Consider the following 23,971-nt stretch of genomic DNA (forward strand, 5'->3'; position numbering starts at 1 on the left):
TCAAATCTGATGGGCGACTGGTTCTTTGAGCCTGTAATAATGATCTTTCTCATAACACAGCCTGTAGACGAGATGTGAAAATCGTTCAACAACTTCTTTGAGAACTTTTTTGCTTGTGAAGATGTATCTCCGACTTGTCTTTGATCCCCGTTTGGAATAGGGAATGTTGTTGGAGTTCAATTTCCTTTCAAGCTGTCTTGGATCTTTTTTGGTTTTGAGAAAAAATCCAAATTCTCGATCGTTTGGAATATCCTCCATAATTCTTTGCTCGAGCTTGTCACTATTATTGGGAATGCTGACATGAACAATTTCAACATGTTTTGCGATCATCACTTTGTGTTGTGTGATTTGTTTTGAAGGAGACAACTCTTCTTCGTGCACCAATAAATAGTCGTCCTTTCGTTTTTCGAAATATTTAACCAAAATTTGTGTGTTGTAAAACTCGCTATATACTTGCATCAGTAATGCTCTTCGGTTGTTGGGTGAGGTCTGAGAAGAGATAATGGGGTTTAAATATACAGAAAGATTGTCATAGTTTTCTCCGATAATCTTATAAATGTCGCAAAAGCAATCTTGAAAATTGTCAATCCGTCCGTTATCAATTGCTAATCCGTAGTTTTGATGTAAATAGCGCTGAAATTTTGCGAGATTCTTAATGAAATAATAATTGTATGTGAATAAACATCCGTGATAGGATTTGAGGAGGGATTTGCAAATCTCGATATTCTTCAATGTTAATTCATTTTCTTGAGACAATCCATGCAAAGATTTCAAATAAATTTCATGTTCTTTTAGATCCAAAGAATCAATGATTTTTGTCACAGATGATTTTTCAGTCTTTTTGTCACTAAGTGCTGTTAAGTCAGACAGTGTGAAAGATACACTGCTGATTGAATATTCAGCCAACTTTTTCCTTATTAAGGTCAGTATTATTAGAGACCATAATGGATTTTCTTGTACGCAGTATTGAGACAAATGTTCGGTAAATGGTAAGTTGGATATTATTTCCTCAATCTTATCCAAATTGTGACTAATAGAATTAATTTGGCTTTCATTGTTGTCAGAATTGTTCATAAATGTTGTTTTGAATGATTGAATTTGCTCCAAGCATTTTTCCTTGTTATTGAATAATAGATCCAAGTAGAGGCGTATATTGGTGTTAGATAATTCAAGATTAATGGAGGAAATAGCTTCCATTAATTGCTCAGTTTGATCTTCTTCAAAATCAAATGATAATCTACTGATTTTTGTGTGTAGGATGTTTAAGAGTCGAATGGCCTCTAAAAAGTGTATGCTGCACGTTTCACATTCAGGATTATTTGAAAGAGTTTTGTCTAGTCTTTCTTCAATAAACATTTTCGTGCGTTCAATACGGTCAAGTGCTTCTCGTTTCTTGCCGGGTTTAAGGGATATCTTTAAATCGTGTGATGAATCCTGCGAAGACAGATCAAATAATTGATTCTTAAGTTTGTTATACTTTTCCTCAATCTCCCAAATAAGTGCTTTTTGAGTATTTTCGTCTTCACTGTCTAGTTTTCCCAATCTTTTCTTAATGAATTCCAGTACGCGTTGCATTTTGACATTTCTTTTTCTCACAAGCTTCTCGGCTTCGGTTAAAGGAATTGCTTCACAATAATCTTTCTGAATTTCTCTATCTCTATAAGCTTCAGGCCCTTCTAGCATACAGACACGATAGGTATCCTTTTTGATATCAATAACTTGTGCCAAATATCGGTTATTATTGTCTGTGATGTATATCTTTCCATCCACAAATATGTCGGGATTGTTGAAGTCAACTTTTTGGTTAAATGTACTTAATATCTTTTTGACAACCTTTAAAAAATTTGCAACGTTGTCTTCAGCATCTTTTTTATATTTGAACCCATTCTCATTTGCTAAGATTGATGATTCTCCATGATCAAAATAGTCTAAAATATAAGAGGATATCGAATTTGGGTCTACAATATTAGGAATTGGAATTAATGTGCCATTGACAGTAATGGTATGTTTGATATGTTGTTTGATATCTTCTAAATTTGTAAAATGATCGTCATGATTTCCTGATAGGGCGCTAAATGAAGATACGCAATCAATTTGGAAACTCGTTTGACTGCTAGTTGATTTGAATTTTGAAATAAGTTCGAAATACCCATGTCCATGCATACCATGAGAAGAACTGAAATCTATTCCACTATATGGCAATATCAGATCAGTAATCTTATTGGATCGACTAAAGCTCTTCAAATATACCAAATAGAGATTGAACGTGTCCTTATGGAACTCGTTATATAAATCTGAAATTTTCAGAGGTTGTTTGTCCATTGTTTCAATTTGAAATTCAGTAAAAGGAGTTAATACTCTCTTATTTCGAATGTAGCAACGGTTAAATAAATAAGCCAACACTTCCAATATCTGTCTTGCCTTCTCTTGAATAATTTGGTCATCCTCTTCATCATCTTCTGAAATGCTTCCCACAATATGGTCAAATACTCCCTTTCTCAACAAATACACAAATAAAAAGTTGTCAGGCTCAGAGTAGAAAAGTTTTGAGACAAGCCCAGTCAGTCCAATAGGTAATCCATTTTTTGAAATATATCCATAATGTCGTAAGAATTCAAACGCAAACCGAGTATAATGGTAATGCTGAGTATTTGATTCCACATTCGTTGCTTGAGTGAATAAAGAAAGAGGTTGAGTTAAAGCACTAACAGCATCTTCTAATGCATGTTCAGATTGTTCTGAATCTTCGAGTCTTAATTCACTCAACATACAGAACGTAATTAAACGCAATATAAACGTGTTGGTGTTGCCAAAACTACCATTCAAGTTAGGCAAGTTTGTTGTTAAATATCTTCTCACCCTCTCCAGTAACATATTCATGATAACGACGTTGCCTTTAGGATCAAAACCTCTTCTGCCAGCTCTTCCAGACAGTTGTTGGAAATATATTTTTAACATAAACATGGAATTATCAGCGATTACTGATGTTTTGCAAGGCATTGAATTACCATAACTAAGAGTACCAGTTGCTATTGCGACAGGTAGTAATTTCATGCGAAACAATTTCTCAACCTCTTGCAACATGAGAGGATCAACTGAACTATGATGCATACCACATCCAAACCTGAAAGCTAAAACCAATAACTCTTCATCATCTTTTGGTAGAACAGTCTTACAGGAAAATATCTCATTTTCATAAAATCGCTTTACATCTTCTCGATATGAACAATTATTTTGAGATTGCTCTGTGTGAGCAGCTGTCGTGATTAATCCTTTCAGATAATTTGATACTACTTGATAATCAATAACATCTCGCTGTACATTTGAGGTAGTAGTAATTTCTTTGAGTAAAGGAATTTCAATAATATTTCTAACAGATTCACTTCTATTATCTTTCGCGTGCTGAATGTAATAAATTCCATTCTGTTTCAAAATTTCTATCATACCCGTCAAATGATTGTCATCAACAAATTCAATTCTAATATAAGCCTCAATAGGCTTATGTGACACATATGATTGCAATTTGCTCTTTTGTTCGGATGTCAATAAAGATTGTCCTGTAATTATTAAGTAGTCAATGATTTTGTAAATCATTGTCTTAATACCATGCTTATCGAAATGGAAAACTAATGCTGGCAACATTTGGTGCTTTTTCATATGTATGCACAGATGAGGAATAGACTCATACAAGGACTCGGTATCATTGTCAATACGCTCAAAAGCATCCATCACTGGTTTCAATAACTTGCTATGTAAACGTGACATGAATTCTAAGTCTTGCTCTTGGAGGTATGCCAATTTTTGCAACAAATATTTCCGATATGAAGTATATCCATTCAGTGTCAGCACCTCAAGCTCGTCAAATAACGCGATGTTTTCATGCGAGCAGGTATAATTTTCAAAAAGAAATTCTGAAAGAGGATTGTGTTGTCGATTCAGTTCTTGAGTAACCAATTGAGAGTATTCCAACAATTCCAAGCATTGATCTTTGGACATGTCTGGAATGAACGAAAGGCTTGCCTTTTTGGAAAGTGTTTTTTCATCTAAAACTGTTAATGGATGCATTCTTGTGTGAGTATAGCATTGAGGATTCTGATCGCTAACACTATGATACAAATAATATTCTAGGGGCTGCAATCTCTCTACAACAGAAGCACTGCCATTATAGGATGGTTTTGGCACTATTACAATCTCGGTATTATGGTTTTTTCTTTGACTTCCAAGGTTTGATAGCCATCCCATAAAATGTACAGCATTTCCAATAGAGGCACTTTATGCAATGAAGGGACATCTTATTAATGATAAAATATGCTCCCATTGCCTACCATTGTTTTCATCAGTTATTAAATGAATTTCATCAAGGACCACGCAAGCTAGATTTTGTCTCAATTCAAAATTGGAATAATGGAGAAGTAAAATCTCTAACATGGCGGCATTTGTAACAAGCACTCTGCAATTTCTTGTATTCACTCTTTGGTCTGCTGTAAAAACGCCAACAATGTCAGCTTCTCCCTCCTCGTTTTCAAACTTATTCAACACTTCAGCATAAATTTGGTTACAAAGCGCGTTTGTAGGCACAACAAACACGACTTTGTCGGTCTTGCTATTCTTTAGAACTCTCTCAATCAAATACATGGTGATGAATGTCTTTCCACTGGAAGTAGGTGTGGTGACTAGGAGAGATTTCTTTTTTTCTCCTTTACCATCAATATTGTAGTTGATGTGTTCAATGACTTCCTTTTGCCACGGATCAGGTTTGAATTGTAACACAGTTGTTATCATCCTTCCCTGTTGATTGGCATGACGATATGTCTTTGGAAACAGCTGAGAAATGTAATTTGGAATCATGACATCTTTAAATTAAATCTTTCTGAAATTAATCATGTCCTTTCTCAGGTCAGTGATGTTGATGCTGTGGAATTTCAATCTCAACTCTTCTTTTATCATGGACTCTTCTTTCTTGAATACTGCTCTAACAAGCGGGTACAAGAATCCACATTGCAATATTATCAGGAAGAACTTGTTAAGTACAACTCTATGTCTCAAGTAGGAATAAATAGCTTCTAATTTCTGCATTCCTCTTCTAGCTTTTTCAATTAAGCTATAAAATGCTCTAGCATGAAGAATGGATAATATTTTCAAGTTTTCATCGTTTGGATTGTTACTCAGCTCTCTTATAATCATTTCTAAATGGACCAATAATGCATCTACGACTAATTTCATTAACTGTGTTCTATTCTCGGACTTTTCTACTTTAAACTGATTGTCATCGAGATATTGAATTCGGACATTAGAAACCCATGTTTCAAACAAATGTGTAATAAAACTGTAGAGTTTTTCACGGTTCTCTTTTAAACCTGAAGTTAATGAGCTCCTAAATTGACTCAACCTGTTTCTCATGTCACGGATAGCATCGTTCTTAATATGGTGTTCTGTTGCAGCTTTTTTATCACTCAAAAAAACCTTTTCATATCGTTGAAAGCTACGAGAGTATTGAGAGAGAGACTCCTTGATACGTAACGAGTACAAGGTGGTCTCGTCTTGTTCGGTGTCCTCGACTAATAATCTTCTAGACTTCCAATGAGTAGAATCCATTTCAACCATTGATGTGAACGAATTGGGATTATTATTTTCATCACTTAGTGTGGCTGGTTTGGTGTTTTGCTGCACTATTCTGTCACTCTCCTCAATAGTGTATTCATTGAAATGCAAATCTTTGAATAAACGATTCGCAAGCTTGTTGTTGACAATAGGATGAACCTTGTGCTCATATTTGTTGCATGAGGGCTGCATCATTCTTGATAAGGTATTACTTAGGTCATATTCTTGGGAAGGATCATTCAAATAAATTTCCAGCAATGGTTCAATAAATTCTCTTACAAATGACTCGTACTTGGGATCAATAATGAAAAGTTGTTTCCAATCTGACTTTTTAGTTTCAAAGAGCATCATAAATGTTTTCAACATTAATCTGCCATCAAATAGATCAATAATTGCCCTGTCAGTAACCTCTTTGTGCAACTCTTTTAGTATGATCACCAATTCTTTGTACAGATACGTGTCTAAAAACTTAGAATAATCTGCAATGAAGAAAATTCATCGTCAGATGGTAATTGAAACGCTCTGTCATCAAGATCAAGATTAAAAGCTATTAAGGCAGACAACAGCAACACGGAGGAGAACAAATGATCAAGAGTTGAATCTGAAATTTTGTCTTGAATCCTTCTCACTGTCAGTAACAAAATGAATAACTTATCTCGTTGATAGGTTTCAAGATAAGAGTACTTGTTCAACCTTTCATCAATTTCTTGAAAAGTACGGTCATCAATATAATTGTTCTCAGTATGCTTTTTTCTCTGAGAGAGCAGCATTGCCTTGTTCTTGAATCTTGTCCATAACATCGACAAAGCATGGACACTCCAAAGTACTTGAAAATGAAGTGCCGGACACATATGAATAGCAAGTATTAGAACCAAAATTCAAACTATCACCTACAAATCGCCCTACAAAGATGCACAATGACTTAAAAAGATGGTCATTGCGTTGGGCAAGGATAAATCCTGGCTCTCTCTGCCTCAAGAGCTGAAGAAATTTGGCATCACACATGTTCTTGAATGTGTGGCAAACAAAACCATTGTTGCTCAAATACATTCTGAGCAATTCTTTCAATAGTGGTTTCCATTTGGGAGATTCCACTTTGGAAAGGGGTAACTTGACTGAAACCATGTAATCGTCTCTGTATATACTCTGTTCGAGAATTTCCACTCCTTCAGAAATGGAGTAAGTCATCGATTTCAACCCTTCTTGGGTTTTCATACGATCTATTTCCATCACATCAAGCCAGGTATAGACCTCGTCTTGCTCGAAAAACAAGAATTCAATGTTCATTTGCAAGTCACGGATGCGCGACAACAACTTGGACAAATTCCAAAAAACGTGAAGAAATTGACCACCATGATGCATGTCAGTTTTTGAATTCACTATTTGTTCAATCAATCCATTGATATGAAAGAAACTCAATTCTCGACCCTGGCATTTGTCAATAATGTCAATGTACCGAGAGATCGTGAGCAATCCTTTGTGCAATTTTAAGAATTGAATTCCATTCATTTCCAAACAATTATCATCATCGTCCTTCTTTTCAGCGACTGTTGCCTCAGATTCTGCAACAATCATCATTTCTCTCGTCAACTCGCGCTTATCATCAGAAGCGAGATCATCTTCAGCATCGTGTGTGATTGTACGCTGTGATGATTGTGTTGTATTGGCATCTACTGCTGTTCGAGAGGAAGAAGGCTGGTTGTTAGAAATCATAGTGATGATGATTCTCTATTTTTTTGAGATTGAGTTGAATTCAATGGAAGATGATGGTGAGATGGTATTCACCACTAAACCTAGAAAGGTCCTCGCTAGTGTGAAAAAGGACTGTCATTCTACAATAAGCTTATTGTGCCCGAACACCTTTCGGTCGAACAGACAGCCACAGGTCGGTTCCTTCCGTTTTCCACTCCTATCAGCACGGAATGAACAAGAAAATTTTTGATCGGTTATTGCCCACTTTTCCGTTCAAATTTGAAGAGTAAAGAAGAATTAATGATGATGATGATTCGTCATGAGGAGAAGTGCGCCAATTTTTTGCTTTTTTCACAAAAAAATGTCTTCTCAGAAAAACAGTGATGACTCTCGAATGACCGATGATGATCAACAACATGAAGGAGCAACAACACCAAGTACTCCATCAGGAAGCAGAAAAAGTATAGATCCTCAAAAACTCACGGTGAGAGAATTGAAAAGTATTCTTAAAGATTACGTTGAATTACCACCCGAACAACAAAAGAAGGCTTACTATGTTGATTTGTACAACAAGTATGTTGTAAATGCTAATAGCGAGGCCACAACTCCATCTTCATCATCGGATAAGAAACGTAAATCTGATGCTGTTGAAAATGTTGCCTCTGATAATGAAAACGAAGAAGAGAGTGAGGAACCAGAGCAGAAAAAAGTTAAGCCAACACCACAGTCTCCACAAAACGAGTTTCAACAAGCGAGTCAATCAAAATCACCAGCTGCTACCAGTAGCGAGGTTACTTCAAATGTTGAAGTTAATGTGAGAAAAGCTAAATCATTGACTTCCTCCGACCTTCCTCAACAAAAACCAAGCAATGAGGAAACACCAATCATGAATGCAGCTAATAGAAGAAAAACTGTTGGAACTGCAGCCTCTTCAACAGGCCGCTCTACTCAACAAATGATCTACAGAAAGAAAACCACTAGTGAAATTAATCCAAAGTTGTTCCAAACAACTCCAATGTCGAGCAGAATTTCTGTATCGTCTCCTTTTGTTCACGACAATGCAGAGGGAGTTGATCCAAGACCAAGTGAAGTGGAAAGTAGCTCATCAGGGAGACAAATCCTGCTCAGTACTTTCATGCTACTTGTTTGGGCTGTACTATTCTTTTGTGTTTATTTATTCTTCTTTGGACAAAGAGATCCGCACTTGCCTTATGGAGGTGTCTATTGCAATTCTGAAGACGGTCTTCTCAGATTGAAGCCTGAAGAAGGGTGTTTGCCTTGTCCTGATTTTGGCTATTGTCTTGGAGGAAGACTGATCAAGTGTGATGAGGGATATATCATGAAAAATGCTGTTTGTGTGAAGGACGAAAGAATTCCACTTGCTAGTATTCAATTTATTAATGATCTTCAAGCAGAATTGTCAAGTTTGGCTGGAAAATATGAATGTGGAGAGGCAAAACAAAAGACAAAGTTGTTGGATGATGTCAAAAAATCTCTTGCCACAAAGCCATATGCTGTAGGATTAGACGAAAATTTGGTGATGGCACAAGTTGCCCAACTCATCAAGAGCTCTCCTGAAAACTTCCAGCTTGTAATTTCTGAAGAACCAGTTGACAATACAGACGAAAAAGCCTCAATAATTTTCTCAACCAACTCATCACTTCCATTCCAATGTCGAGTGACAAAAACAGTATTGGAAAATAAGGGAGTTATTGGTACCATAGTGATTTTGGCTATTTTTGTCATCATTGGCAATGTAATTAAGAAGAGAATCGATAAGGAAAGAGTTGATTTTGAAGACCTAGTTAGAATTGCATTGACAAGAATTAAGGAAAGATCTGAAATCGTTGTTGAACATTTGAGAGACGAATTAAAGGAAGACTATGGTGACCAAATTAATGTAGACAAATTGTGGCCAAAAGTAGAAGACTTCCTTAGTCAGGACACTCGTATCAGAGAGACTCCAGTCCAACAAGGTAGAGCTTATTCTTGGAATGTGGTGGAAAACCAATCTACACCAAGAGCCACAACACCATCAGAGTAATTTTGCTGACGCTTGCTCGTTAAAATACTACCCTCTAGGTTATCCGACCAAAAATAACTTAAATTAATAAAGAATTACATGTTTCTGACTTCTGACGAGTTCTTTATTTCTCGTCTATAAATGCATGAACATCTCCCATAGCAAACAAGAAAGGAGCAATTTGAATAAGTAAATTCTTATTTCTCTCAAAGTCTTTTTCAATTTGTTCCAATCGGTGCGATGACTGTTGAAAACGTTCTTGTCTCAAATCGTTGCTCAGCATGCTCACCAAGTCACAAAGATTCAGGCATTGATCCAGCATTGTGAAGAGAGGTATCATGATTTGTTTCTTGTTTAAAAAGCATCTTTGATGTATCTTTGCAATACAGGTTTGATGCAAACGCTTAGCAGTCTCAAAGTCTTTGGTTTCCTTAATTGACTTTTCCATAGCCATAAATTCTCCTTCTATCACCTCCGTATGCAAATAAAATTGTAGACTATTCACAAAATTTGCCATTTTCAATCGCAACAACAAGGTCCATGACAACCCTGAAAATATTTTCAAGCTTCTATTTCTGGTGAGTGGAATCCAGGACGTTGTTAGTTTGTGTTGAATCCGCTTACAAGTGAGTAAGAATTTGAAGATTTCATTGTACATTTCCTTCAAATCATCAGTGAAGAATAAATTCAGTGGCCATCCCACATTAAATTCGAGAGTAATTTCGTTGGGCCAGTGTTTGGACCGAAGTAAATCATACCTGTTAGAAGTGTCAGTTAGAGATATTTTGTTGTAAGAAACTGTATAATGATCTAGGAGCTTGTAATTATCTGCAGAACTTTTCAGAGAGGACTGTTTGAAAATGTTCTTCAAATCCTTGACCAAGTGTTGAGGAGTAAGAGGTTGGTTGAAAATTCTATCAGAATCCTCAATAAAACACAAGAAAAAATCTCCCATTCCTAGAAAATACATTTCTCGTACAGATTTGATATAACCTAGCAAGTCACAGTCCATCACTACTAAATTCCATAAATGTGTTCCTACATTGATTCTTATCTTGTCAATTGTGAACTCAAAATTAAAAGAGTTGTATTTCCGAGAGGTCTCATGTATTTTCATAGCTTCCTTGAAGCCTACAAGTTCTTCATTTGGAAGCTTGTATTGCCTATCTGTTTTTGAAATGTTGTTGAATGTTTGTAAAATCTTAATTGCTTTTCCAATGAAAAGAATTTTGTTTGCTACTCTTAGAGATATGTAAGAAGGAATCTGATTCGTTTTAAGAACGTATTGCTTCTCCCATACATCATTTGTCTTCAATAGATCTTCCTCGGATTGAGAAGTATTGGGCTGTGATGATACTTCTTCACAAACGAAAAATTCACTCTGATTAGAAATGATGCCATAAATCATCCATGCTGAAATTTGCTTCATCAGTACTACATTACAGTGGTAGAGTAAGCGATTAATAGAGGCTTCAATTATTGGAATTCCAGAAAATGTAGCATTATAGAGAAAATCCAGTAATTTTGCTCCACTCAAATTCTCAGCCTGCACTTGTTTTACAATGTCCAATAAATTTGGAAATATTATTTCATAATCTCGTAATAATTGTTTCAGGTAGGTGAGTGGCATTATGGCACCTGTTGAATTATTGTGTTGCTGTACTGCCAGAGAAGAAGAATTAAACAATGAAGGAGGAGTAGGAGAGAAAGGATTGAGGGATGAAATTGATGATGAATTCTCACCACCAATCTCATTGGAGCTCACTTCTTCCCATATACAAAATTCTTGTTCCGCTCTTGTTAAAATTCGCAAATATCCCTCCAGTATTTCCTGTAAACCTTGTTTCAGAGCCAATATATACAACGATCCACTCGAATAATGCGTTATAAAATCCGAAAGCTTTTTATAATAAAATCCTATTTGGCATAGTTGTTGTATGGTGTGCTTTTCCGATTCATGTAAGAAGGGCAACTGATCATCCAAATAAAATCCCTCTCTCTGTGGTTGTATATTCGTTGTTGCTGTGGTTGTTGTTGCTGTTGGATGATTCTCATTGTTCTGTGATGATAAAGAGCTGAGTGTCGGATGATGATGAGAGGAAGTGGATGATGGCGCCACCAGTGGCTCGGAAACATACACGATAATATCACCCGAGAAGCCTGAAAGTGCCAGCAAGAGTTCGTGAAGCATTTTTGTTTTGTAAAATTGGTGTTTTTTAGTCCTGAATACTCCCGAATATATTCGCCTTAAAAAAGTTTTGGCCAATCACTCACAACAGTTATTATTGTCTAAAGACAAATGTCCTTCACAAACAAAAGAGTCTTCCACTGTTCAGGTGTGTCTGTTCAGCAGAGGTCAAGAACGAGAATTGGCGAGAAAGAACCAAGAACTAAATAGTTCATCATCATCACCGTCAAGTGCATCAAATTTGCATCCTTCTATGCTCTCTATTAGGAATAATATCGCCGCAGACAAGTGCGTTCAAATTCTCCAACCGTCCTTCAACGGGATGTGAGTTTTAAAATAAAACCGAATGAATTGGCTTAAAGTTTTTTCAACAAAAAAAAATACAACAAATCTCATCGATACAGGTATTATATCATACAATACTACAACAACAACATGGTTCATAAAGTTGATACACTCGCAGAACTCAAGGACAAGATTAAGAATCACAATGGTCTCGTCGTGATTGACTTCTTTGCTGAATGGTGTGGACCTTGCAAGAGAATTGCTCCAAAGATTGAAGAATGGTCCAAGAAGTATCCAACAGTCTTGTTCTTGAAGGTTGATGTGGATGTTAATGATGAAGCTGCATCTGAATATGCTGTCGAAGCCATGCCAACATTTGTTTTTGTGAAGAATGGATCAAAGATTGAAACTGTGGTCGGTGCCAATGAAACTGCTCTCGTCAACTTGATCGAAAAGAACAAGTAAATGAATTGTAAACAATTAAATTGTTGTGTAACTTTTGTATATACTTTTATATTATTTGTGCTGATCGGATCGATCATTTCTGTGAATATTGTTGAGCATTACCAAAATACCCAATACCAAATATTGAATCATCACACTGATGGTACATGTACATATCTTCCGACGACACTCCAGTGTGTTCATATAAATGTATTGTTCATTTATATTCAATACATATTTGTCATGTTTATTGATGATGATTGTTTTCTTGGTAGTGTTTCTTTCCTTGTTCAAGAGCAATCTTTCCTCCTTCATAAGCTACTTTTCCAGCAACTTTGGCACCTTTCGCAGCTCCTTTCAACAAGGTCATGAACCCACTCGCTACCTTTCGTTGCACTTCCTTGTCTGTGGCCGCTTTAGCAATGTATTGACCAACCTTTTGTTGAACTTCCTTATTACCGACCGTATTAGCAACCACCACACCAACAGTCTTTTGCACACTTTCATTCGTTGCCATGGACTTGATCATGGAATTATCAGTGGAGGATGCAATGGCTTCACCGACATTTCTCTGCACAGATCTGTTGGTGGATGCTGTGGCCACTCCTGTGGCTACCATGGACTGTACATGCTCATTTTGTGCCATGTTGGCCACTTGATTTCCGACAGCTGTTTGAAATTTGTCATTATTCACAACATTGCCGACCGTGTTGTACATGAGCGAATTGGATCGTTGCTGCTGCTGCTGAGAGACCACATGCTGAGGGAGTGGTGGAGGAAGAGGTTTCTTTGATGGCACACTAGGAAGTGATTTACGATTTCCACTTTGGTTTTGGTATTGAGGTTGTTGTGATTCTTCTTCGTATGGATTCAAAGGAGGTGCTGATGGTGTTTGATTTGATTTTTGTTGGGACTGTTGCTCCAATAGTTGTGTGATTTGGGACATGAGATTGTTTAGCTCTTTTTTCAATTGTTGATATTTCTATGAACAGGAGGATATCATCATGAACCATTAATGGAGAATGAACATGAAACAACTTGCATCAATAACACTCACCTCCACATTGTAGTTATATTCATCCTTATTGGAACTCACTTGAGGATGTTTGGCCAATCTCTGAATTAACAATTCAAAAGCCTTCAAATTGATATAAGCATTCTCCAAATCTTGACTCTTCTTGTACTGACCAGCTTGTCGAATGAGATTGGCCCCAAATTGAAAATAGTCTTGAATGGATCTGTTGGAATCAATTTGAGGCACTGATTTCTCAGCCTTTATGGAACGACAGATTCGAAAGCACGTAATAGTTACAAAAGGAAATATTGAGATTCAAATCATTTTGTTTCGTTAAACGGAGAGTTCAGTAACAATAAAGATGAAGAGTTCATCACAAAGATCGGGATGAGGTTTTCATTTCATGAATGATTAGCAATGTATCCTTTTGGAAATCCGAATTAAAGAGTCTTACCTTACTATTTAATTGTTCAAATTTTACAGTCGTTGGATTACTTGAAGAAGAAGAAGAGGTGAAGAAACTAAACATATTCTATGCGCAATAAGGAATTACAATGAATAATTCAAGTGATGATGATGATCTTAACGTTCAAAATGATTTCCAACTTTGGAGATGTTTCAGTGTTGTGTTCTCTCCAATAATTATATAAAATATACTTCCAAGAGATTCAACGCGATGGATTTAAAACACGTTTGTAGTATGGACACGAAGAGCGATAGTAATTTCGACACAATTTTTTGAACTTGGTGTTGAATTTACGGAGAGAGAGAATCTCTTTGAACTTTTTCCGTCATCAATGTTTATTGAACTGCCACATCGTCATCTTGGAGAGGACATGAAGCAAAGCATGTAATTTTGTACTCTTCCGCCCGGTATGAAGGAACGTTGTTGTTGAGTTCAGCTTCTGATGTTTTGGCGACTTTGGAATATGAAATGTAAGTGGTGAGAGTGCCCAATTTCAGGTTATCTCTGTTGGGTGCTTCTGGATTATCTTCTTCGTCACTTTCTTGATCACTTTCTTCTCCAACAATGCTACATTTAATTTCTTCAGCGTGGGATTGGTCGAACAAAGAGGCCTCGAAGAATATTTGAGCATTTTCTCGTTTCAGTAATTGACGTAAATCCATAAAAGCTACAATTTCATCCTTTGTGAGATATTTGGGTCTTAGTGAAACTTTCAAAATTCGTTCCTTTTCCAAGAAGGCATTCAGGTTTTCTCTTGAGGCCGAAAAGTAAGTGGCATTCTCAATGTGAAAAACAAGAGGGCCCTCTGAAAATAATTGAAAACTTTCATATTCTTTTTTCAGAACCCCAAAGAAATCAATGGTTAGTATCCAACATTCGTCTACTGATGATTTTAAGTCTTTGATGGTCACCTGATTGATAGTCATCTCCCACAACACTTCATCTTGTGCATATTGGACACGTGCTTCAATCGGTGATCGTGTCACAGCCACATCATGAGGAGTAACCACTTCTTTTTGATTCACGTTTGAGGTGAACATATCTAAACCAGCTGGTTGCTTTTGTGGTGGTTCTAGCCATGCTAGTGAGGCCAAATCTTGAGCGGTCATAGGAGAAGTTGAATAGTCGAGTGGATCGTGATTTGATGGCAAACCATTGTATACCACTCGTGGTCCTGAGCTTTGAGGTCTCTTTTTGAGATTTCCAATTTGTTTTGCATACGACGGTACAGGTGGCTTTGTAAGTTGAGCACTTTGAGAAGCTCTTCTCGTAAGAGTTTGTGAAGGTGTTGCAGGCCTCTTGGTAAAAGTGGAAGAAAGTGGTCTCTTCTCTCCTGTGCCGCTGGTGTTGGCAAGAGAAGCAGATTGTGGCCTTCGTGCTGAAAGTGGTTTGGGGTCTTCATTCTGGGAGTCATTGGTTGTTTTTAGAGTAGGAATGAGTTCCATCCATTCCTCTGGAAGTGGATCTGCTGTGTAAAAATCGGAAGGAGGTATGAAAACGCCTGGAATCCACTCTTGAAGCTTGATGTGACTCACATCTTTCGTGCTCATTTGTACAAATCCTAGAGTGGCCCTCAGAGAGCACAATTTCAAACCTGTGGCTGAGAATAGGACCATGTAGTCCAGCTTATCGAGAAGACCACTCTCGAATTGTCGAAGATGCAGTACAGCTTTTCCAATCACTTCAGTGGTATTTACACATAAATCGACTCTTACTTCGCGCTGGGTTTTCAAAAATTGTCGAAATTGTTGTTGATTTTTAACAAAAAAGTAAAACACTCTTAATTTTCCAACTGCAATCTTTTTCTTTGAATCAATCTCGTCCATATTGATAGGTACTATTAATTCAGTGTTGAAAATGGTCATTTTGAGGTGAATCTTTTTTGAATACAATAGAATGTCAGGAACATTTCTCACCTCTTTTAAATCAAACATTGTAGTAATGAGTTTGCAATGCAAAATGCTGAATGTTAGCCCAATTGACTCCTCTCACTTACCATTCAAATAAACAATAAATCGATACATTTGTAAGGTTTTTGGTTGTTGATGTTCTTCATGAATGAGAATTCTTTTTTGCTTTGAAAGCTTTTGTTGGAGAGACTCAATTATAGATGCATCATCGTTGATCTTTTTTGTAACAGGAATTCCAATAGCTTTTGCAAATTCCAGCTCTACCTTGGCAAGTTTTTGTTCTTGTATGTACATGTCAAAGCTAAAAAAGTTATAGCATTCAACCTTCCTTACAAAAATATCGAAATACCTACCAAGGTTTGCAAACCTTATACTCTTGATACCAGCTCGAAGTTTCTGTCAAACCCTTGAATTCTGGCCGATCGAACCAAGACAATTTCACAGCTCGGCGTTTTAAATGCTGTTCTGTCGCATAGATCATCTTTAAAGTCATTGAATAATTCAATTCGCTTGGTGGAAATAAATTAAGGCACATTTTGCACTCTTTGCATCTTAAATAGGCACTTCGAGATTTTACAGATTTTTCTTCAAATGATTCGTCTTCGAACGATGTTGGGCGTTTTGAAGTTGATTTTTCTTCTAATGTGAACGCTTTAACTTGAATAAACCAGTATCGCCCATTATCATCTCGAATAAAGTCCGCAGCCAAAGATTCAAATTTACATTTCAAATTGGGTAAACCCTCTAAATACTTTACAAGCGATCGAATTTGCTCTCCCAACTCTCTCAAGGCAGCTGTTTTGAGCTGGAATATGTCAATGTTATTAATATTTTCTGTACTAGTTAAGAGTCTATTTGAAGGCTCTTTTTCAGACATGTCTGTGGTAGTTTTGATGTTGCTAATGACATAACCTGAAACTGGTTTGTGACAACTCCAAAGAATTCTTGCGATAGAGGCTTTAGATCCACACGATTTAACATATCTTTGATAGGCACAAACTCCTGTCGTTTGAGTGTCTAGAACGGTCATTAGCTGTTTTACACTTAGTAAAGTTGCTGCATTGCTTGTGACTTCTCCTGTAACTGTCTGTTTGAAAGTAAAACATTAATCAATAAGGCGTTCCATTAAATTTGCTACGTACTCTCTTCATCACCACTGCAACATCGGTGTCTGTGGAGGTACCCAATGTCAATTTTTGCTTGATCGTTTTGTAAGAAATATTGTCAGCTCGCGCCACAAATCCATCATTATCGGTATAATACAAGACTGGATTTTCTGCAATTCCATAAACAACTGTGTAGGGTATTGAAAGTCGTAATTTTGATTTCGTGACAACGTTTTGTTGATCGGAAGGAATGGCCTTTACGGGAATTAAGTGTTTAAAAAAATGGACGAGGGGTTTCAGAGCATGGTTTGATTTGTAAATGGCTTGATATTTAGGATCCGCAAAATTCACTCTTTCCAATAATTCCTTTTGTTTTTTAATTTTAATTTCTGAAAGATGAGACCTTTTCGTTCGGAAATCGTCATCGGTGTGATCTGCAATATCGTTTGTTCTGAATAGGATTTTGTTCAAATAATAATTTCATATCAGATAATTTTCAAATGAAATGATTGGTCATCGGAATGACTCTCATGTTATCGATAACAACAAACACATACAGAAAGGGAAAGGTGAAAATCTCTTCATCTATTTTTTTGTCCATCTCCGCTTCCACTGGCTCGGCCAACCTGATTTTCCGAACAGGTTTCTCAGCTGTTTCTGCTCTTTGTTTGGATCTCTGATGTGATCGAGAAACTTTATCAATCAATGAGGCCAATTCGAGAGGTGCATGACTGGACATTTTTTTCGCGCGTGGGTATTTACAATTTTTCCGTCAAGTGTTTAAAGGCGCCATTTTGTCATTTTCTTCACAAAACACTCATTTTGATATCCTACTCGTTATAAGAGTCTTTATTGGAATCGATAATGGATCATAAAGTCGTGATTGTTCGTCATTATGGATGTAGTTAATGTAAGGTCTGAAAAATTGTGTGGAATCGAATAATGGTGACGGCGTCAAGGTAACTCTTGCAAGTCAATTATTTACATTACTCATGATGGAAAATCTGTATCGAGTAGCAATAATTGGTAATACAGGTTAGAAATCATCCGTGTCAGCCCCGTTGCTTGACTGAAAAGAAAGGTCATTGGAGGGAGAGGGAGAAACATCCACAACTGCGACTGAAGATGATGCATGTTCTCGCGTGTATTCTGAGATCAAAGATTTCATGAGTTGGTTGATGCGAGAAATATTAACTCCTTGCACGACCTCAACAAGATTTCCTCCCTTGAAAATCAATGAAAATTATTAATAATATTTAAAAATGTCAATCAGATCATTCATGATGTCAATAAAGTTTGTTGCCTCCGACACATCACTTACCTTGTAGAACAAGAAGGTGGGACGAGACTTGCCTTTCAGTGACTCAATTAGAGGGACCCATTGAGATCGTTGTGTATCGTCTTTGGTTTGAAATTTTTGAGGCGAGTTGTTACTTGCACTACTGTTACTGGGAGAATTGTTTTGCCAGGACGTTGTTGACACTTCTCCAGAGACACGACTCAAAGAATCATTTGTAATATTTGAGGAGTTTTTGTTTTCCTCTATAGACATGGTTGTTGATGACCTCTCTAATGAATTCTTTGATCCAGCTCTCATTATTGAATGGCTCGAATTTCTTCTTAGAATGGATTTTGCATGCACCGCTTTTTCGAGTCTTTCCTCTCGAACACTTTGGACGGTGAGATCGGAATTGAGGCACACAAAACTCATCGGACAGGCCTCACTACTCTCCAAATAATATTTTTGAAAATAGGGAGTTATGACTTTACAGGATCCGACCCAATCGGCAAAGACGTCAACGATCAGTAGTGTTCCGTTTAGCTTGCTTTTATGTAATTCCTTCTCAAACTCTCTATGGTTTTGAACTTGTAGTTGAAATTCAATTTTTGAGTTGTGTTTTTGCATTTTTTAGCGATGGATGGAATTTCTGTCATACAACTTTGAACCAAAGATCATATCTGAAAAACAAAATATCGATTCGAACAAAACATTAGCCAATAATCATACATGAAAAGAGAAGCCACTTTTAAATGAAAGTATTGCATTTTTAATAATTAAATATTTAACAGTTGGAGAGCAAAATTATTTTTGGAAAGTCTTCAAAATGTTCAATCTGGTCTTCATGGCATCAGCTCTCTCACCTGAAACTGAACCAGCTCCCAAAATCTTTTCAACTCGAACAATTTCAGCGTCAATATATTCCATTCCCTTCTCAATAACACGAGCCATGGCCTTAATATATAAATCACCATTTGCGTGAACAGATGAATTGAGAGTCTTGAGTTTTTCCTCAGCTTGCTTCATGATTTCCTTTCTTTCCTCATTGGTGGAGGCAGAGACAAAGCTCTTAACAAAGGAAGCCAAGTTATAAACAAGTCCAGCACTGTCAGAAAGGGTTCCTTCAACAGTACGGAATGTACTAGCCTTTTGATTCAAAAAGTCAACCATAGCTTGAGCATCACGACCTGCATTGTACTCTTCAGCTTGCTTGTCAGCCTTGGCAGGGAAGAATTTAAGAGTTGGATATCCTTGAACTCCATATTTTGAGGCAAGATCTCTGTACTTGTCGCTGTCAACCTTGGCAACCACAACATTCCTCTCGTTGGCAAATGCCTTGGCAACCTTTTCATAGTCTGGAGCCATCTTTTTACAATGTCCACACCATGGTGCGTAGAATTTAACCAAAACATTCTTCTCAGGATTAAAAACAATACTGTCAAAATTTGATGGAGTGAGTTCTTCAGCAAAGGTTGGTTCCTTAGAAACTCTCAATCTAGCACTTGGTTCCTTTGAATTAATAAAGTCCACAAGAGCTTCAACACTTCTTCCGCTGTTGTAGTCAGTTGGCTCCTTGATTCCACGTGGGAAGAACTTGAGTGTTGGATATCCTTGAACACCATATTTGCTACAAATATCCCTCTCAACATCACAATTCACTTTAGCAACAGAGACTACTGCTGGCTTGGCCTTGATCATGGCTTGTCCGAGCTTGGCCATCTCAGGAGCAAGGTTCTTACAATGTCCACACCATGGTGCGTAGAATTCAACGAGTACGCTCTTGCTTCCATCAAGTACGGAATCCACATTCGAGCTGGAGAGATCAATGATACCCTCCATAGAAGCCTCTGGAGTATCAGCAAGAACGACAACGGAAGCAGCAAAAACTAGAGCTGCCAATACTGAAAGCAGCGTGATGAAGAGTTTTCTCATTTTTTTGTTTACAACAACAAAATCTCGGAACACGTATTTCGTAGTCGCCAAAGAAGCAGAAGGGATTTCACTAACGTCAAGAACAAATCAACTAGTTGAGATTTATATTATACATCCTTGTGCACAACCAACCTAATGGTAAAGCTGTTATTTGTGGTGAACAAAATTAGTTTCGCATGAATAAATGCCAATAAAAACCAAGGAATGATCATGGCTGTTATAATGACACTCAGATAAATGGATAATGTCAACACCTGATTGAACGTTGATAGATGATGCTTCAATTTAAACGATAATACATCATACAACACCATACGACAGATCCTTTCAAAACAATGCTCGGAATTTTTATTTGGAAACAACATTTGTTAAGTACAGCAAAAATTGACATCCAAGAACCCTTAATGACAAATTGGTGGCATTCACCATTTAGTTGTTGTATATCAACGATGTAGACGGTATAGAAGTTTATGGATTTACAACAAGCAGTAGTATTTCTCCACACCTAATCTTAAAAGAAAACATACAAAAGACAACCATTACAAATACTAAAAGTTTTTGCCGACACCAGGGATCGAACCAGGGACCTTAAGATCTTCAGTCTTACGCTCTCCCAACTGAGCTATGTCGGCTTCACGTTTTCGTTATCGAATATCTATACAAGAATAAAAAGTATTTTTCGATGCAGAAAAAGAGGCTTGTTGAAGTTGGAGTGTTTTGTTGACAGAAAAACAATCAAAAATGTCTCCTCCAAAATCCTCGTCCTCCTCTGAAACTTCCTCCTCCTCGTATGAAATTCGCAGACCTAAACACGATTTAAAGTGGTACCTATCCTATTATCGATACAAGTGCAAACAATTGGTAAAAACAAAATGGAAGCATCTCCTTATATTAAGTTTATGGATTTCTCTCGGTTATTGGTGCTATCGGAACGAGTTTATGACCGTCTACATGATCATCACCATGATCGGCTTGATTTTCTACAATTTAGATTGGAGAGAAAAATCAAAGGAGGAACGAGAATCCACGCTGAGTGCATGGAGCGTCTTTAATAAGGATTTCAAATCAATTCCAGGAACATTCACTGCTGATGATCAGTTGAGAAATATGACAGGAGGAGCAATTAACACCAACAGCAATGGAAGAAGGAATTAATAGCCACAACGAATCGAATGATTAGAGGAAAAGTGCTCATAAAAGTAACGTACAGTGACAAGAACTCATATCAGGAATGCACGCGAAAATGTTGAAACAACAATTTGTCGTAATGCGCTGTGTTGGTTCTGGACAGGGACGACAAATTGTCAAAATATATTATAATATTATACCTTTAAGAAGTTTTAGATTTGGAATATTCAGCCATTTTCGTCTGAATGGGGATCATCATTTGCAATGACACTGAATGCCAGGTTGCGATTTTCGTAGCGAGCTTATTCAACACATCGATATCACCACAATCAACAACTCGAGTTTACTTGAAGATGATAAACTTTTGATGAGGATTTGTTTTCTTGAATGATATCTCTTCAAACAAGTTATGACCAAACCTTACTCTATATTTCATACTAGGATGCATTTGAGAGGTCTTGTTTGATTTTGAAATTTTGGTTTGTGAAGTCGATTTTCTCGTCTTCTTTGATGGTGTAGACGCAACAAATGTGCTGCTACATGTCGATGAATCACTTGATTCGAGAGTGGAATCAAGATGTTGGTGATTCCTGTATTGAGATGATGTTGTCATCATCATCTCTGGAATGATCGTACAATTATTGGTTAAACTTGTTGTGTGCAAGTGATTGGATTGCAAGACGTTCGAAGCAAGATGAAACTCATTATGTTGAGATTCCATCATGGAAGTGAACCAATGTAATGTTGGTGATTGCATCCATTCATTGAGAAGCATTTGCGAGTTATTCTTCTCACCATTAATGGTCGACGTCAGATGAGTGTTGTTGTTGCAAACACCAACATTGCAAGATCTACGTTGTGTTTGATGCAACATGGACCATTGAAGACCCAGAGAAGAATGGACATGTCTCAACGCTTCATCAATGATACGAAAGAGCTCTTCTCGGTTTTTCATTGTGAATGTCTCATTCATGTATTGGCATCTTGTAATCTCTGGATCACAAGATGATGTGAATGGAAAGAACTTTTTGCTTGGTTCAGGAGATGATGGATCATTCAACTCTGTATCATCCCATATCACAGAAGATGATGGTGCGAGAGTAGTCGTCTGAAGAGAGGATTGATGATCGCCTTCAGCAAACATCATGAAATGTTCAACCATTAATTGCCTGCTGGTTGACATTTCTGGAGAAAGGATATTCTTTATCATTTCATCTGTAATTCCACTGTGAAAGGTTTGAGGAGAGTTGTGGCACTCATGTGATACATGATCTCTAATCTTGACACCATTGATGTTGGGGATCATTGTCATCTTGTCAGAATTGCCCATAAGAGTCATTGAGGGTATATGAGAGAAGGAAGACATATTATTTGTGATGAACGGCTCTGCGCAATTCACTTGAGTCGTGGATTGCATGGTGTGATGAGGGAGAGCTGTACAACAAGTTGTTTTGTTTTTTTATGTTCGCAATAGTTTCACACAACTGTCAATTCATAATGATTTTGATGATTATTTGCATTTCCTAAAAAATAGTACGTGTCGGGGTGATGTCCTTTTCTCGACGTCAACTACTTTCTGAATCATTATTTGTCAAGGGTAATATTGTGTATGAATACAGAAAGACAAACATCCTATTTGGTGTGACAATCACCACAAGCTTGTGGTACTTGCCTTGATTCAATGACAACGCGATTATTTATTCCCCGTTTGTGTTGGATTTGAAAGGTGCGATGATGATGTCGTTGAAAGTAAGGACGGCTAAAATGAAACACGATTGTTATCTCGCTGTAAATCAGTGTATGAGAAACGATGGAGCGACCAAATCGAAATCTTACGTTCACAATGTGTGTGATTACGAAAAGAACTAATTGTTGACGATATCTTCAGCAGAATGAATCATGTTGTTGTTGGTGGTGTACAAATGCATCAAAATCATGCAAAATCTTCTGTGTTTGGTTGATCTCCAATATCCCAACTCTCACCAGTTGTCACCAGTCAAAAATGGACCAGACAAAAAAGACAACTTGTTATTAATTTTGCATTCTATTATAATTTTTTTCCATCTCTTTCTTCTAGGAGAATCTATTGCCCATTTGAACCAAAATGCAAACGAATTTCGTCAAAGTTCGTCGAAAGAGATCAAAGATGATGCAGGTTGGATGGTTTCGAAAGTTTCAGTGACGCATCTCTATAGATGCATGTTTCAACACAAAGACTCTATCCATGTCTTCGATCGCGTTGAGGTATTTATCTTACCGAAAGAGATCATGTTGCCGATGTTCACGCATTCTCTTCACGCCTCCGAGAGGAATAAAGGTCTTTGATTCTTCTTCAAAAAAGGATTAGGTTAATACTGATGGAGATTACCAATAATGAGTACTGTAAATCTTTCAATTTATAGAGTGAATGATGTTTTGAGAAGGGTTTCCAGTTTTCCGTGCTGTTCTGGAAGTGTCTAAATAAATTTTTGAATCTTCTAAACTTGTACTTTCTATGTTTGTCTGATTAAAAATGACTTCCAAAATTTGGTCGAATTCACGAAGATTGTGCGTTTACTTGAATTCACAAGAACAAAACGAATTCTCTTCAGTTCTGTCACCACAATTTCCTTGATGGAGAGATCAACGACAGGTCCTTGATTTCAGTGTAATACCTCTAGGTCAATGATGCCACCTCTTTCCTCAATCCAGAATGCTCCTCCAATCGCTTCTCCTCAAATAACAAGAAACAGTATGTCCCACACCACTCAATCTGCTGGTGTTCCACAGTTTTCATCCACCCCTGCAGTGACACCCAACCTGTCAGCCAAGCCAAACAAGAGAGCTCAAAAGCCTCAACAACCTTGGGACAGTTTAACCTCTAGCTTCACGCAAACAACGACCCTTCTCGATGTTTTGCTTC

General features: G+C 37.1%; 12 protein-coding genes across 12 annotated transcripts; 3 read left to right on the forward strand and 9 right to left on the reverse strand.

Moving 5' to 3' along the window:
* On the reverse strand, positions 1-4,848 carry FDP41_004219 (uncharacterized protein; the record flags this gene model as incomplete). Its single annotated transcript, XM_044707610.1, has 2 exons — positions 1-4,181; positions 4,326-4,848. The coding sequence occupies 2 exons, from the start codon at positions 4,846-4,848 to the stop codon at positions 1-3; spliced, it is 4,704 nt and encodes a 1,567-aa protein (XP_044561637.1).
* A 12-nt stretch (positions 4,849-4,860) lies between these two features.
* Positions 4,861-5,952, reverse strand: FDP41_004220 (uncharacterized protein; the record flags this gene model as incomplete). Its single annotated transcript, XM_044707612.1, has 1 exon — positions 4,861-5,952. One exon carries the CDS (start codon positions 5,950-5,952, stop codon positions 4,861-4,863), a length of 1,092 nt encoding a protein of 363 aa, XP_044561638.1.
* Positions 5,953-6,339: 387 nt separating this feature from the next.
* Positions 6,340-7,314, reverse strand: FDP41_004221 (uncharacterized protein; the record flags this gene model as incomplete). The annotated part of the gene is made up of 1 exon (XM_044707613.1): positions 6,340-7,314. The coding sequence occupies one exon, from the start codon at positions 7,312-7,314 to the stop codon at positions 6,340-6,342; it is 975 nt and encodes a 324-aa protein (XP_044561639.1).
* Positions 7,315-7,654: 340 nt separating this feature from the next.
* On the forward strand, positions 7,655-9,337 carry FDP41_004222 (uncharacterized protein; the record flags this gene model as incomplete). Its single annotated transcript, XM_044707614.1, has 1 exon — positions 7,655-9,337. The coding sequence occupies one exon, from the start codon at positions 7,655-7,657 to the stop codon at positions 9,335-9,337; it is 1,683 nt and encodes a 560-aa protein (XP_044561640.1).
* Positions 9,338-9,440: 103 nt separating this feature from the next.
* Positions 9,441-11,507, reverse strand: FDP41_004223 (uncharacterized protein; the record flags this gene model as incomplete). The annotated part of the gene is made up of 1 exon (XM_044707615.1): positions 9,441-11,507. The coding sequence occupies one exon, from the start codon at positions 11,505-11,507 to the stop codon at positions 9,441-9,443; it is 2,067 nt and encodes a 688-aa protein (XP_044561641.1).
* Positions 11,508-11,939: 432 nt separating this feature from the next.
* FDP41_004224 (uncharacterized protein) lies at positions 11,940-12,254 on the forward strand (the record flags this gene model as incomplete). The annotated part of the gene is made up of 1 exon (XM_044707616.1): positions 11,940-12,254. The coding sequence occupies one exon, from the start codon at positions 11,940-11,942 to the stop codon at positions 12,252-12,254; it is 315 nt and encodes a 104-aa protein (XP_044561642.1).
* A 226-nt stretch (positions 12,255-12,480) lies between these two features.
* On the reverse strand, positions 12,481-13,777 carry FDP41_004225 (uncharacterized protein; the record flags this gene model as incomplete). Its single annotated transcript, XM_044707617.1, has 3 exons — positions 12,481-13,215; positions 13,291-13,506; positions 13,703-13,777. 3 exons carry the CDS (start codon positions 13,775-13,777, stop codon positions 12,481-12,483), a joined length of 1,026 nt encoding a protein of 341 aa, XP_044561643.1.
* A 272-nt stretch (positions 13,778-14,049) lies between these two features.
* Positions 14,050-17,469, reverse strand: FDP41_004226 (uncharacterized protein; the record flags this gene model as incomplete). The annotated part of the gene is made up of 5 exons (XM_044707618.1): positions 14,050-15,632; positions 15,711-15,925; positions 15,978-16,711; positions 16,767-17,181; positions 17,288-17,469. The coding sequence occupies 5 exons, from the start codon at positions 17,467-17,469 to the stop codon at positions 14,050-14,052; spliced, it is 3,129 nt and encodes a 1,042-aa protein (XP_044561644.1).
* Positions 17,470-17,766: 297 nt separating this feature from the next.
* Positions 17,767-18,636, reverse strand: FDP41_004227 (uncharacterized protein; the record flags this gene model as incomplete). The annotated part of the gene is made up of 2 exons (XM_044707619.1): positions 17,767-17,955; positions 18,052-18,636. The coding sequence occupies 2 exons, from the start codon at positions 18,634-18,636 to the stop codon at positions 17,767-17,769; spliced, it is 774 nt and encodes a 257-aa protein (XP_044561645.1).
* A 177-nt stretch (positions 18,637-18,813) lies between these two features.
* FDP41_004228 (uncharacterized protein) lies at positions 18,814-19,941 on the reverse strand (the record flags this gene model as incomplete). Its single annotated transcript, XM_044707620.1, has 1 exon — positions 18,814-19,941. One exon carries the CDS (start codon positions 19,939-19,941, stop codon positions 18,814-18,816), a length of 1,128 nt encoding a protein of 375 aa, XP_044561646.1.
* Positions 19,942-20,682: 741 nt separating this feature from the next.
* Positions 20,683-21,096, forward strand: FDP41_004229 (uncharacterized protein; the record flags this gene model as incomplete). The annotated part of the gene is made up of 1 exon (XM_044707621.1): positions 20,683-21,096. The coding sequence occupies one exon, from the start codon at positions 20,683-20,685 to the stop codon at positions 21,094-21,096; it is 414 nt and encodes a 137-aa protein (XP_044561647.1).
* A 316-nt stretch (positions 21,097-21,412) lies between these two features.
* On the reverse strand, positions 21,413-22,486 carry FDP41_004230 (uncharacterized protein; the record flags this gene model as incomplete). The annotated part of the gene is made up of 1 exon (XM_044707623.1): positions 21,413-22,486. One exon carries the CDS (start codon positions 22,484-22,486, stop codon positions 21,413-21,415), a length of 1,074 nt encoding a protein of 357 aa, XP_044561648.1.
* Between the last annotated feature and the right edge of the window lie 1,485 nt (positions 22,487-23,971).

This window comes from Naegleria fowleri (genome assembly GCF_008403515.1).
Source record: "Naegleria fowleri strain ATCC 30894 chromosome Unknown tig36, whole genome shotgun sequence".
In the NCBI taxonomy this organism is placed as follows: domain Eukaryota; phylum Heterolobosea; class Eutetramitea; order Acrasida; family Naegleriidae; genus Naegleria; species Naegleria fowleri.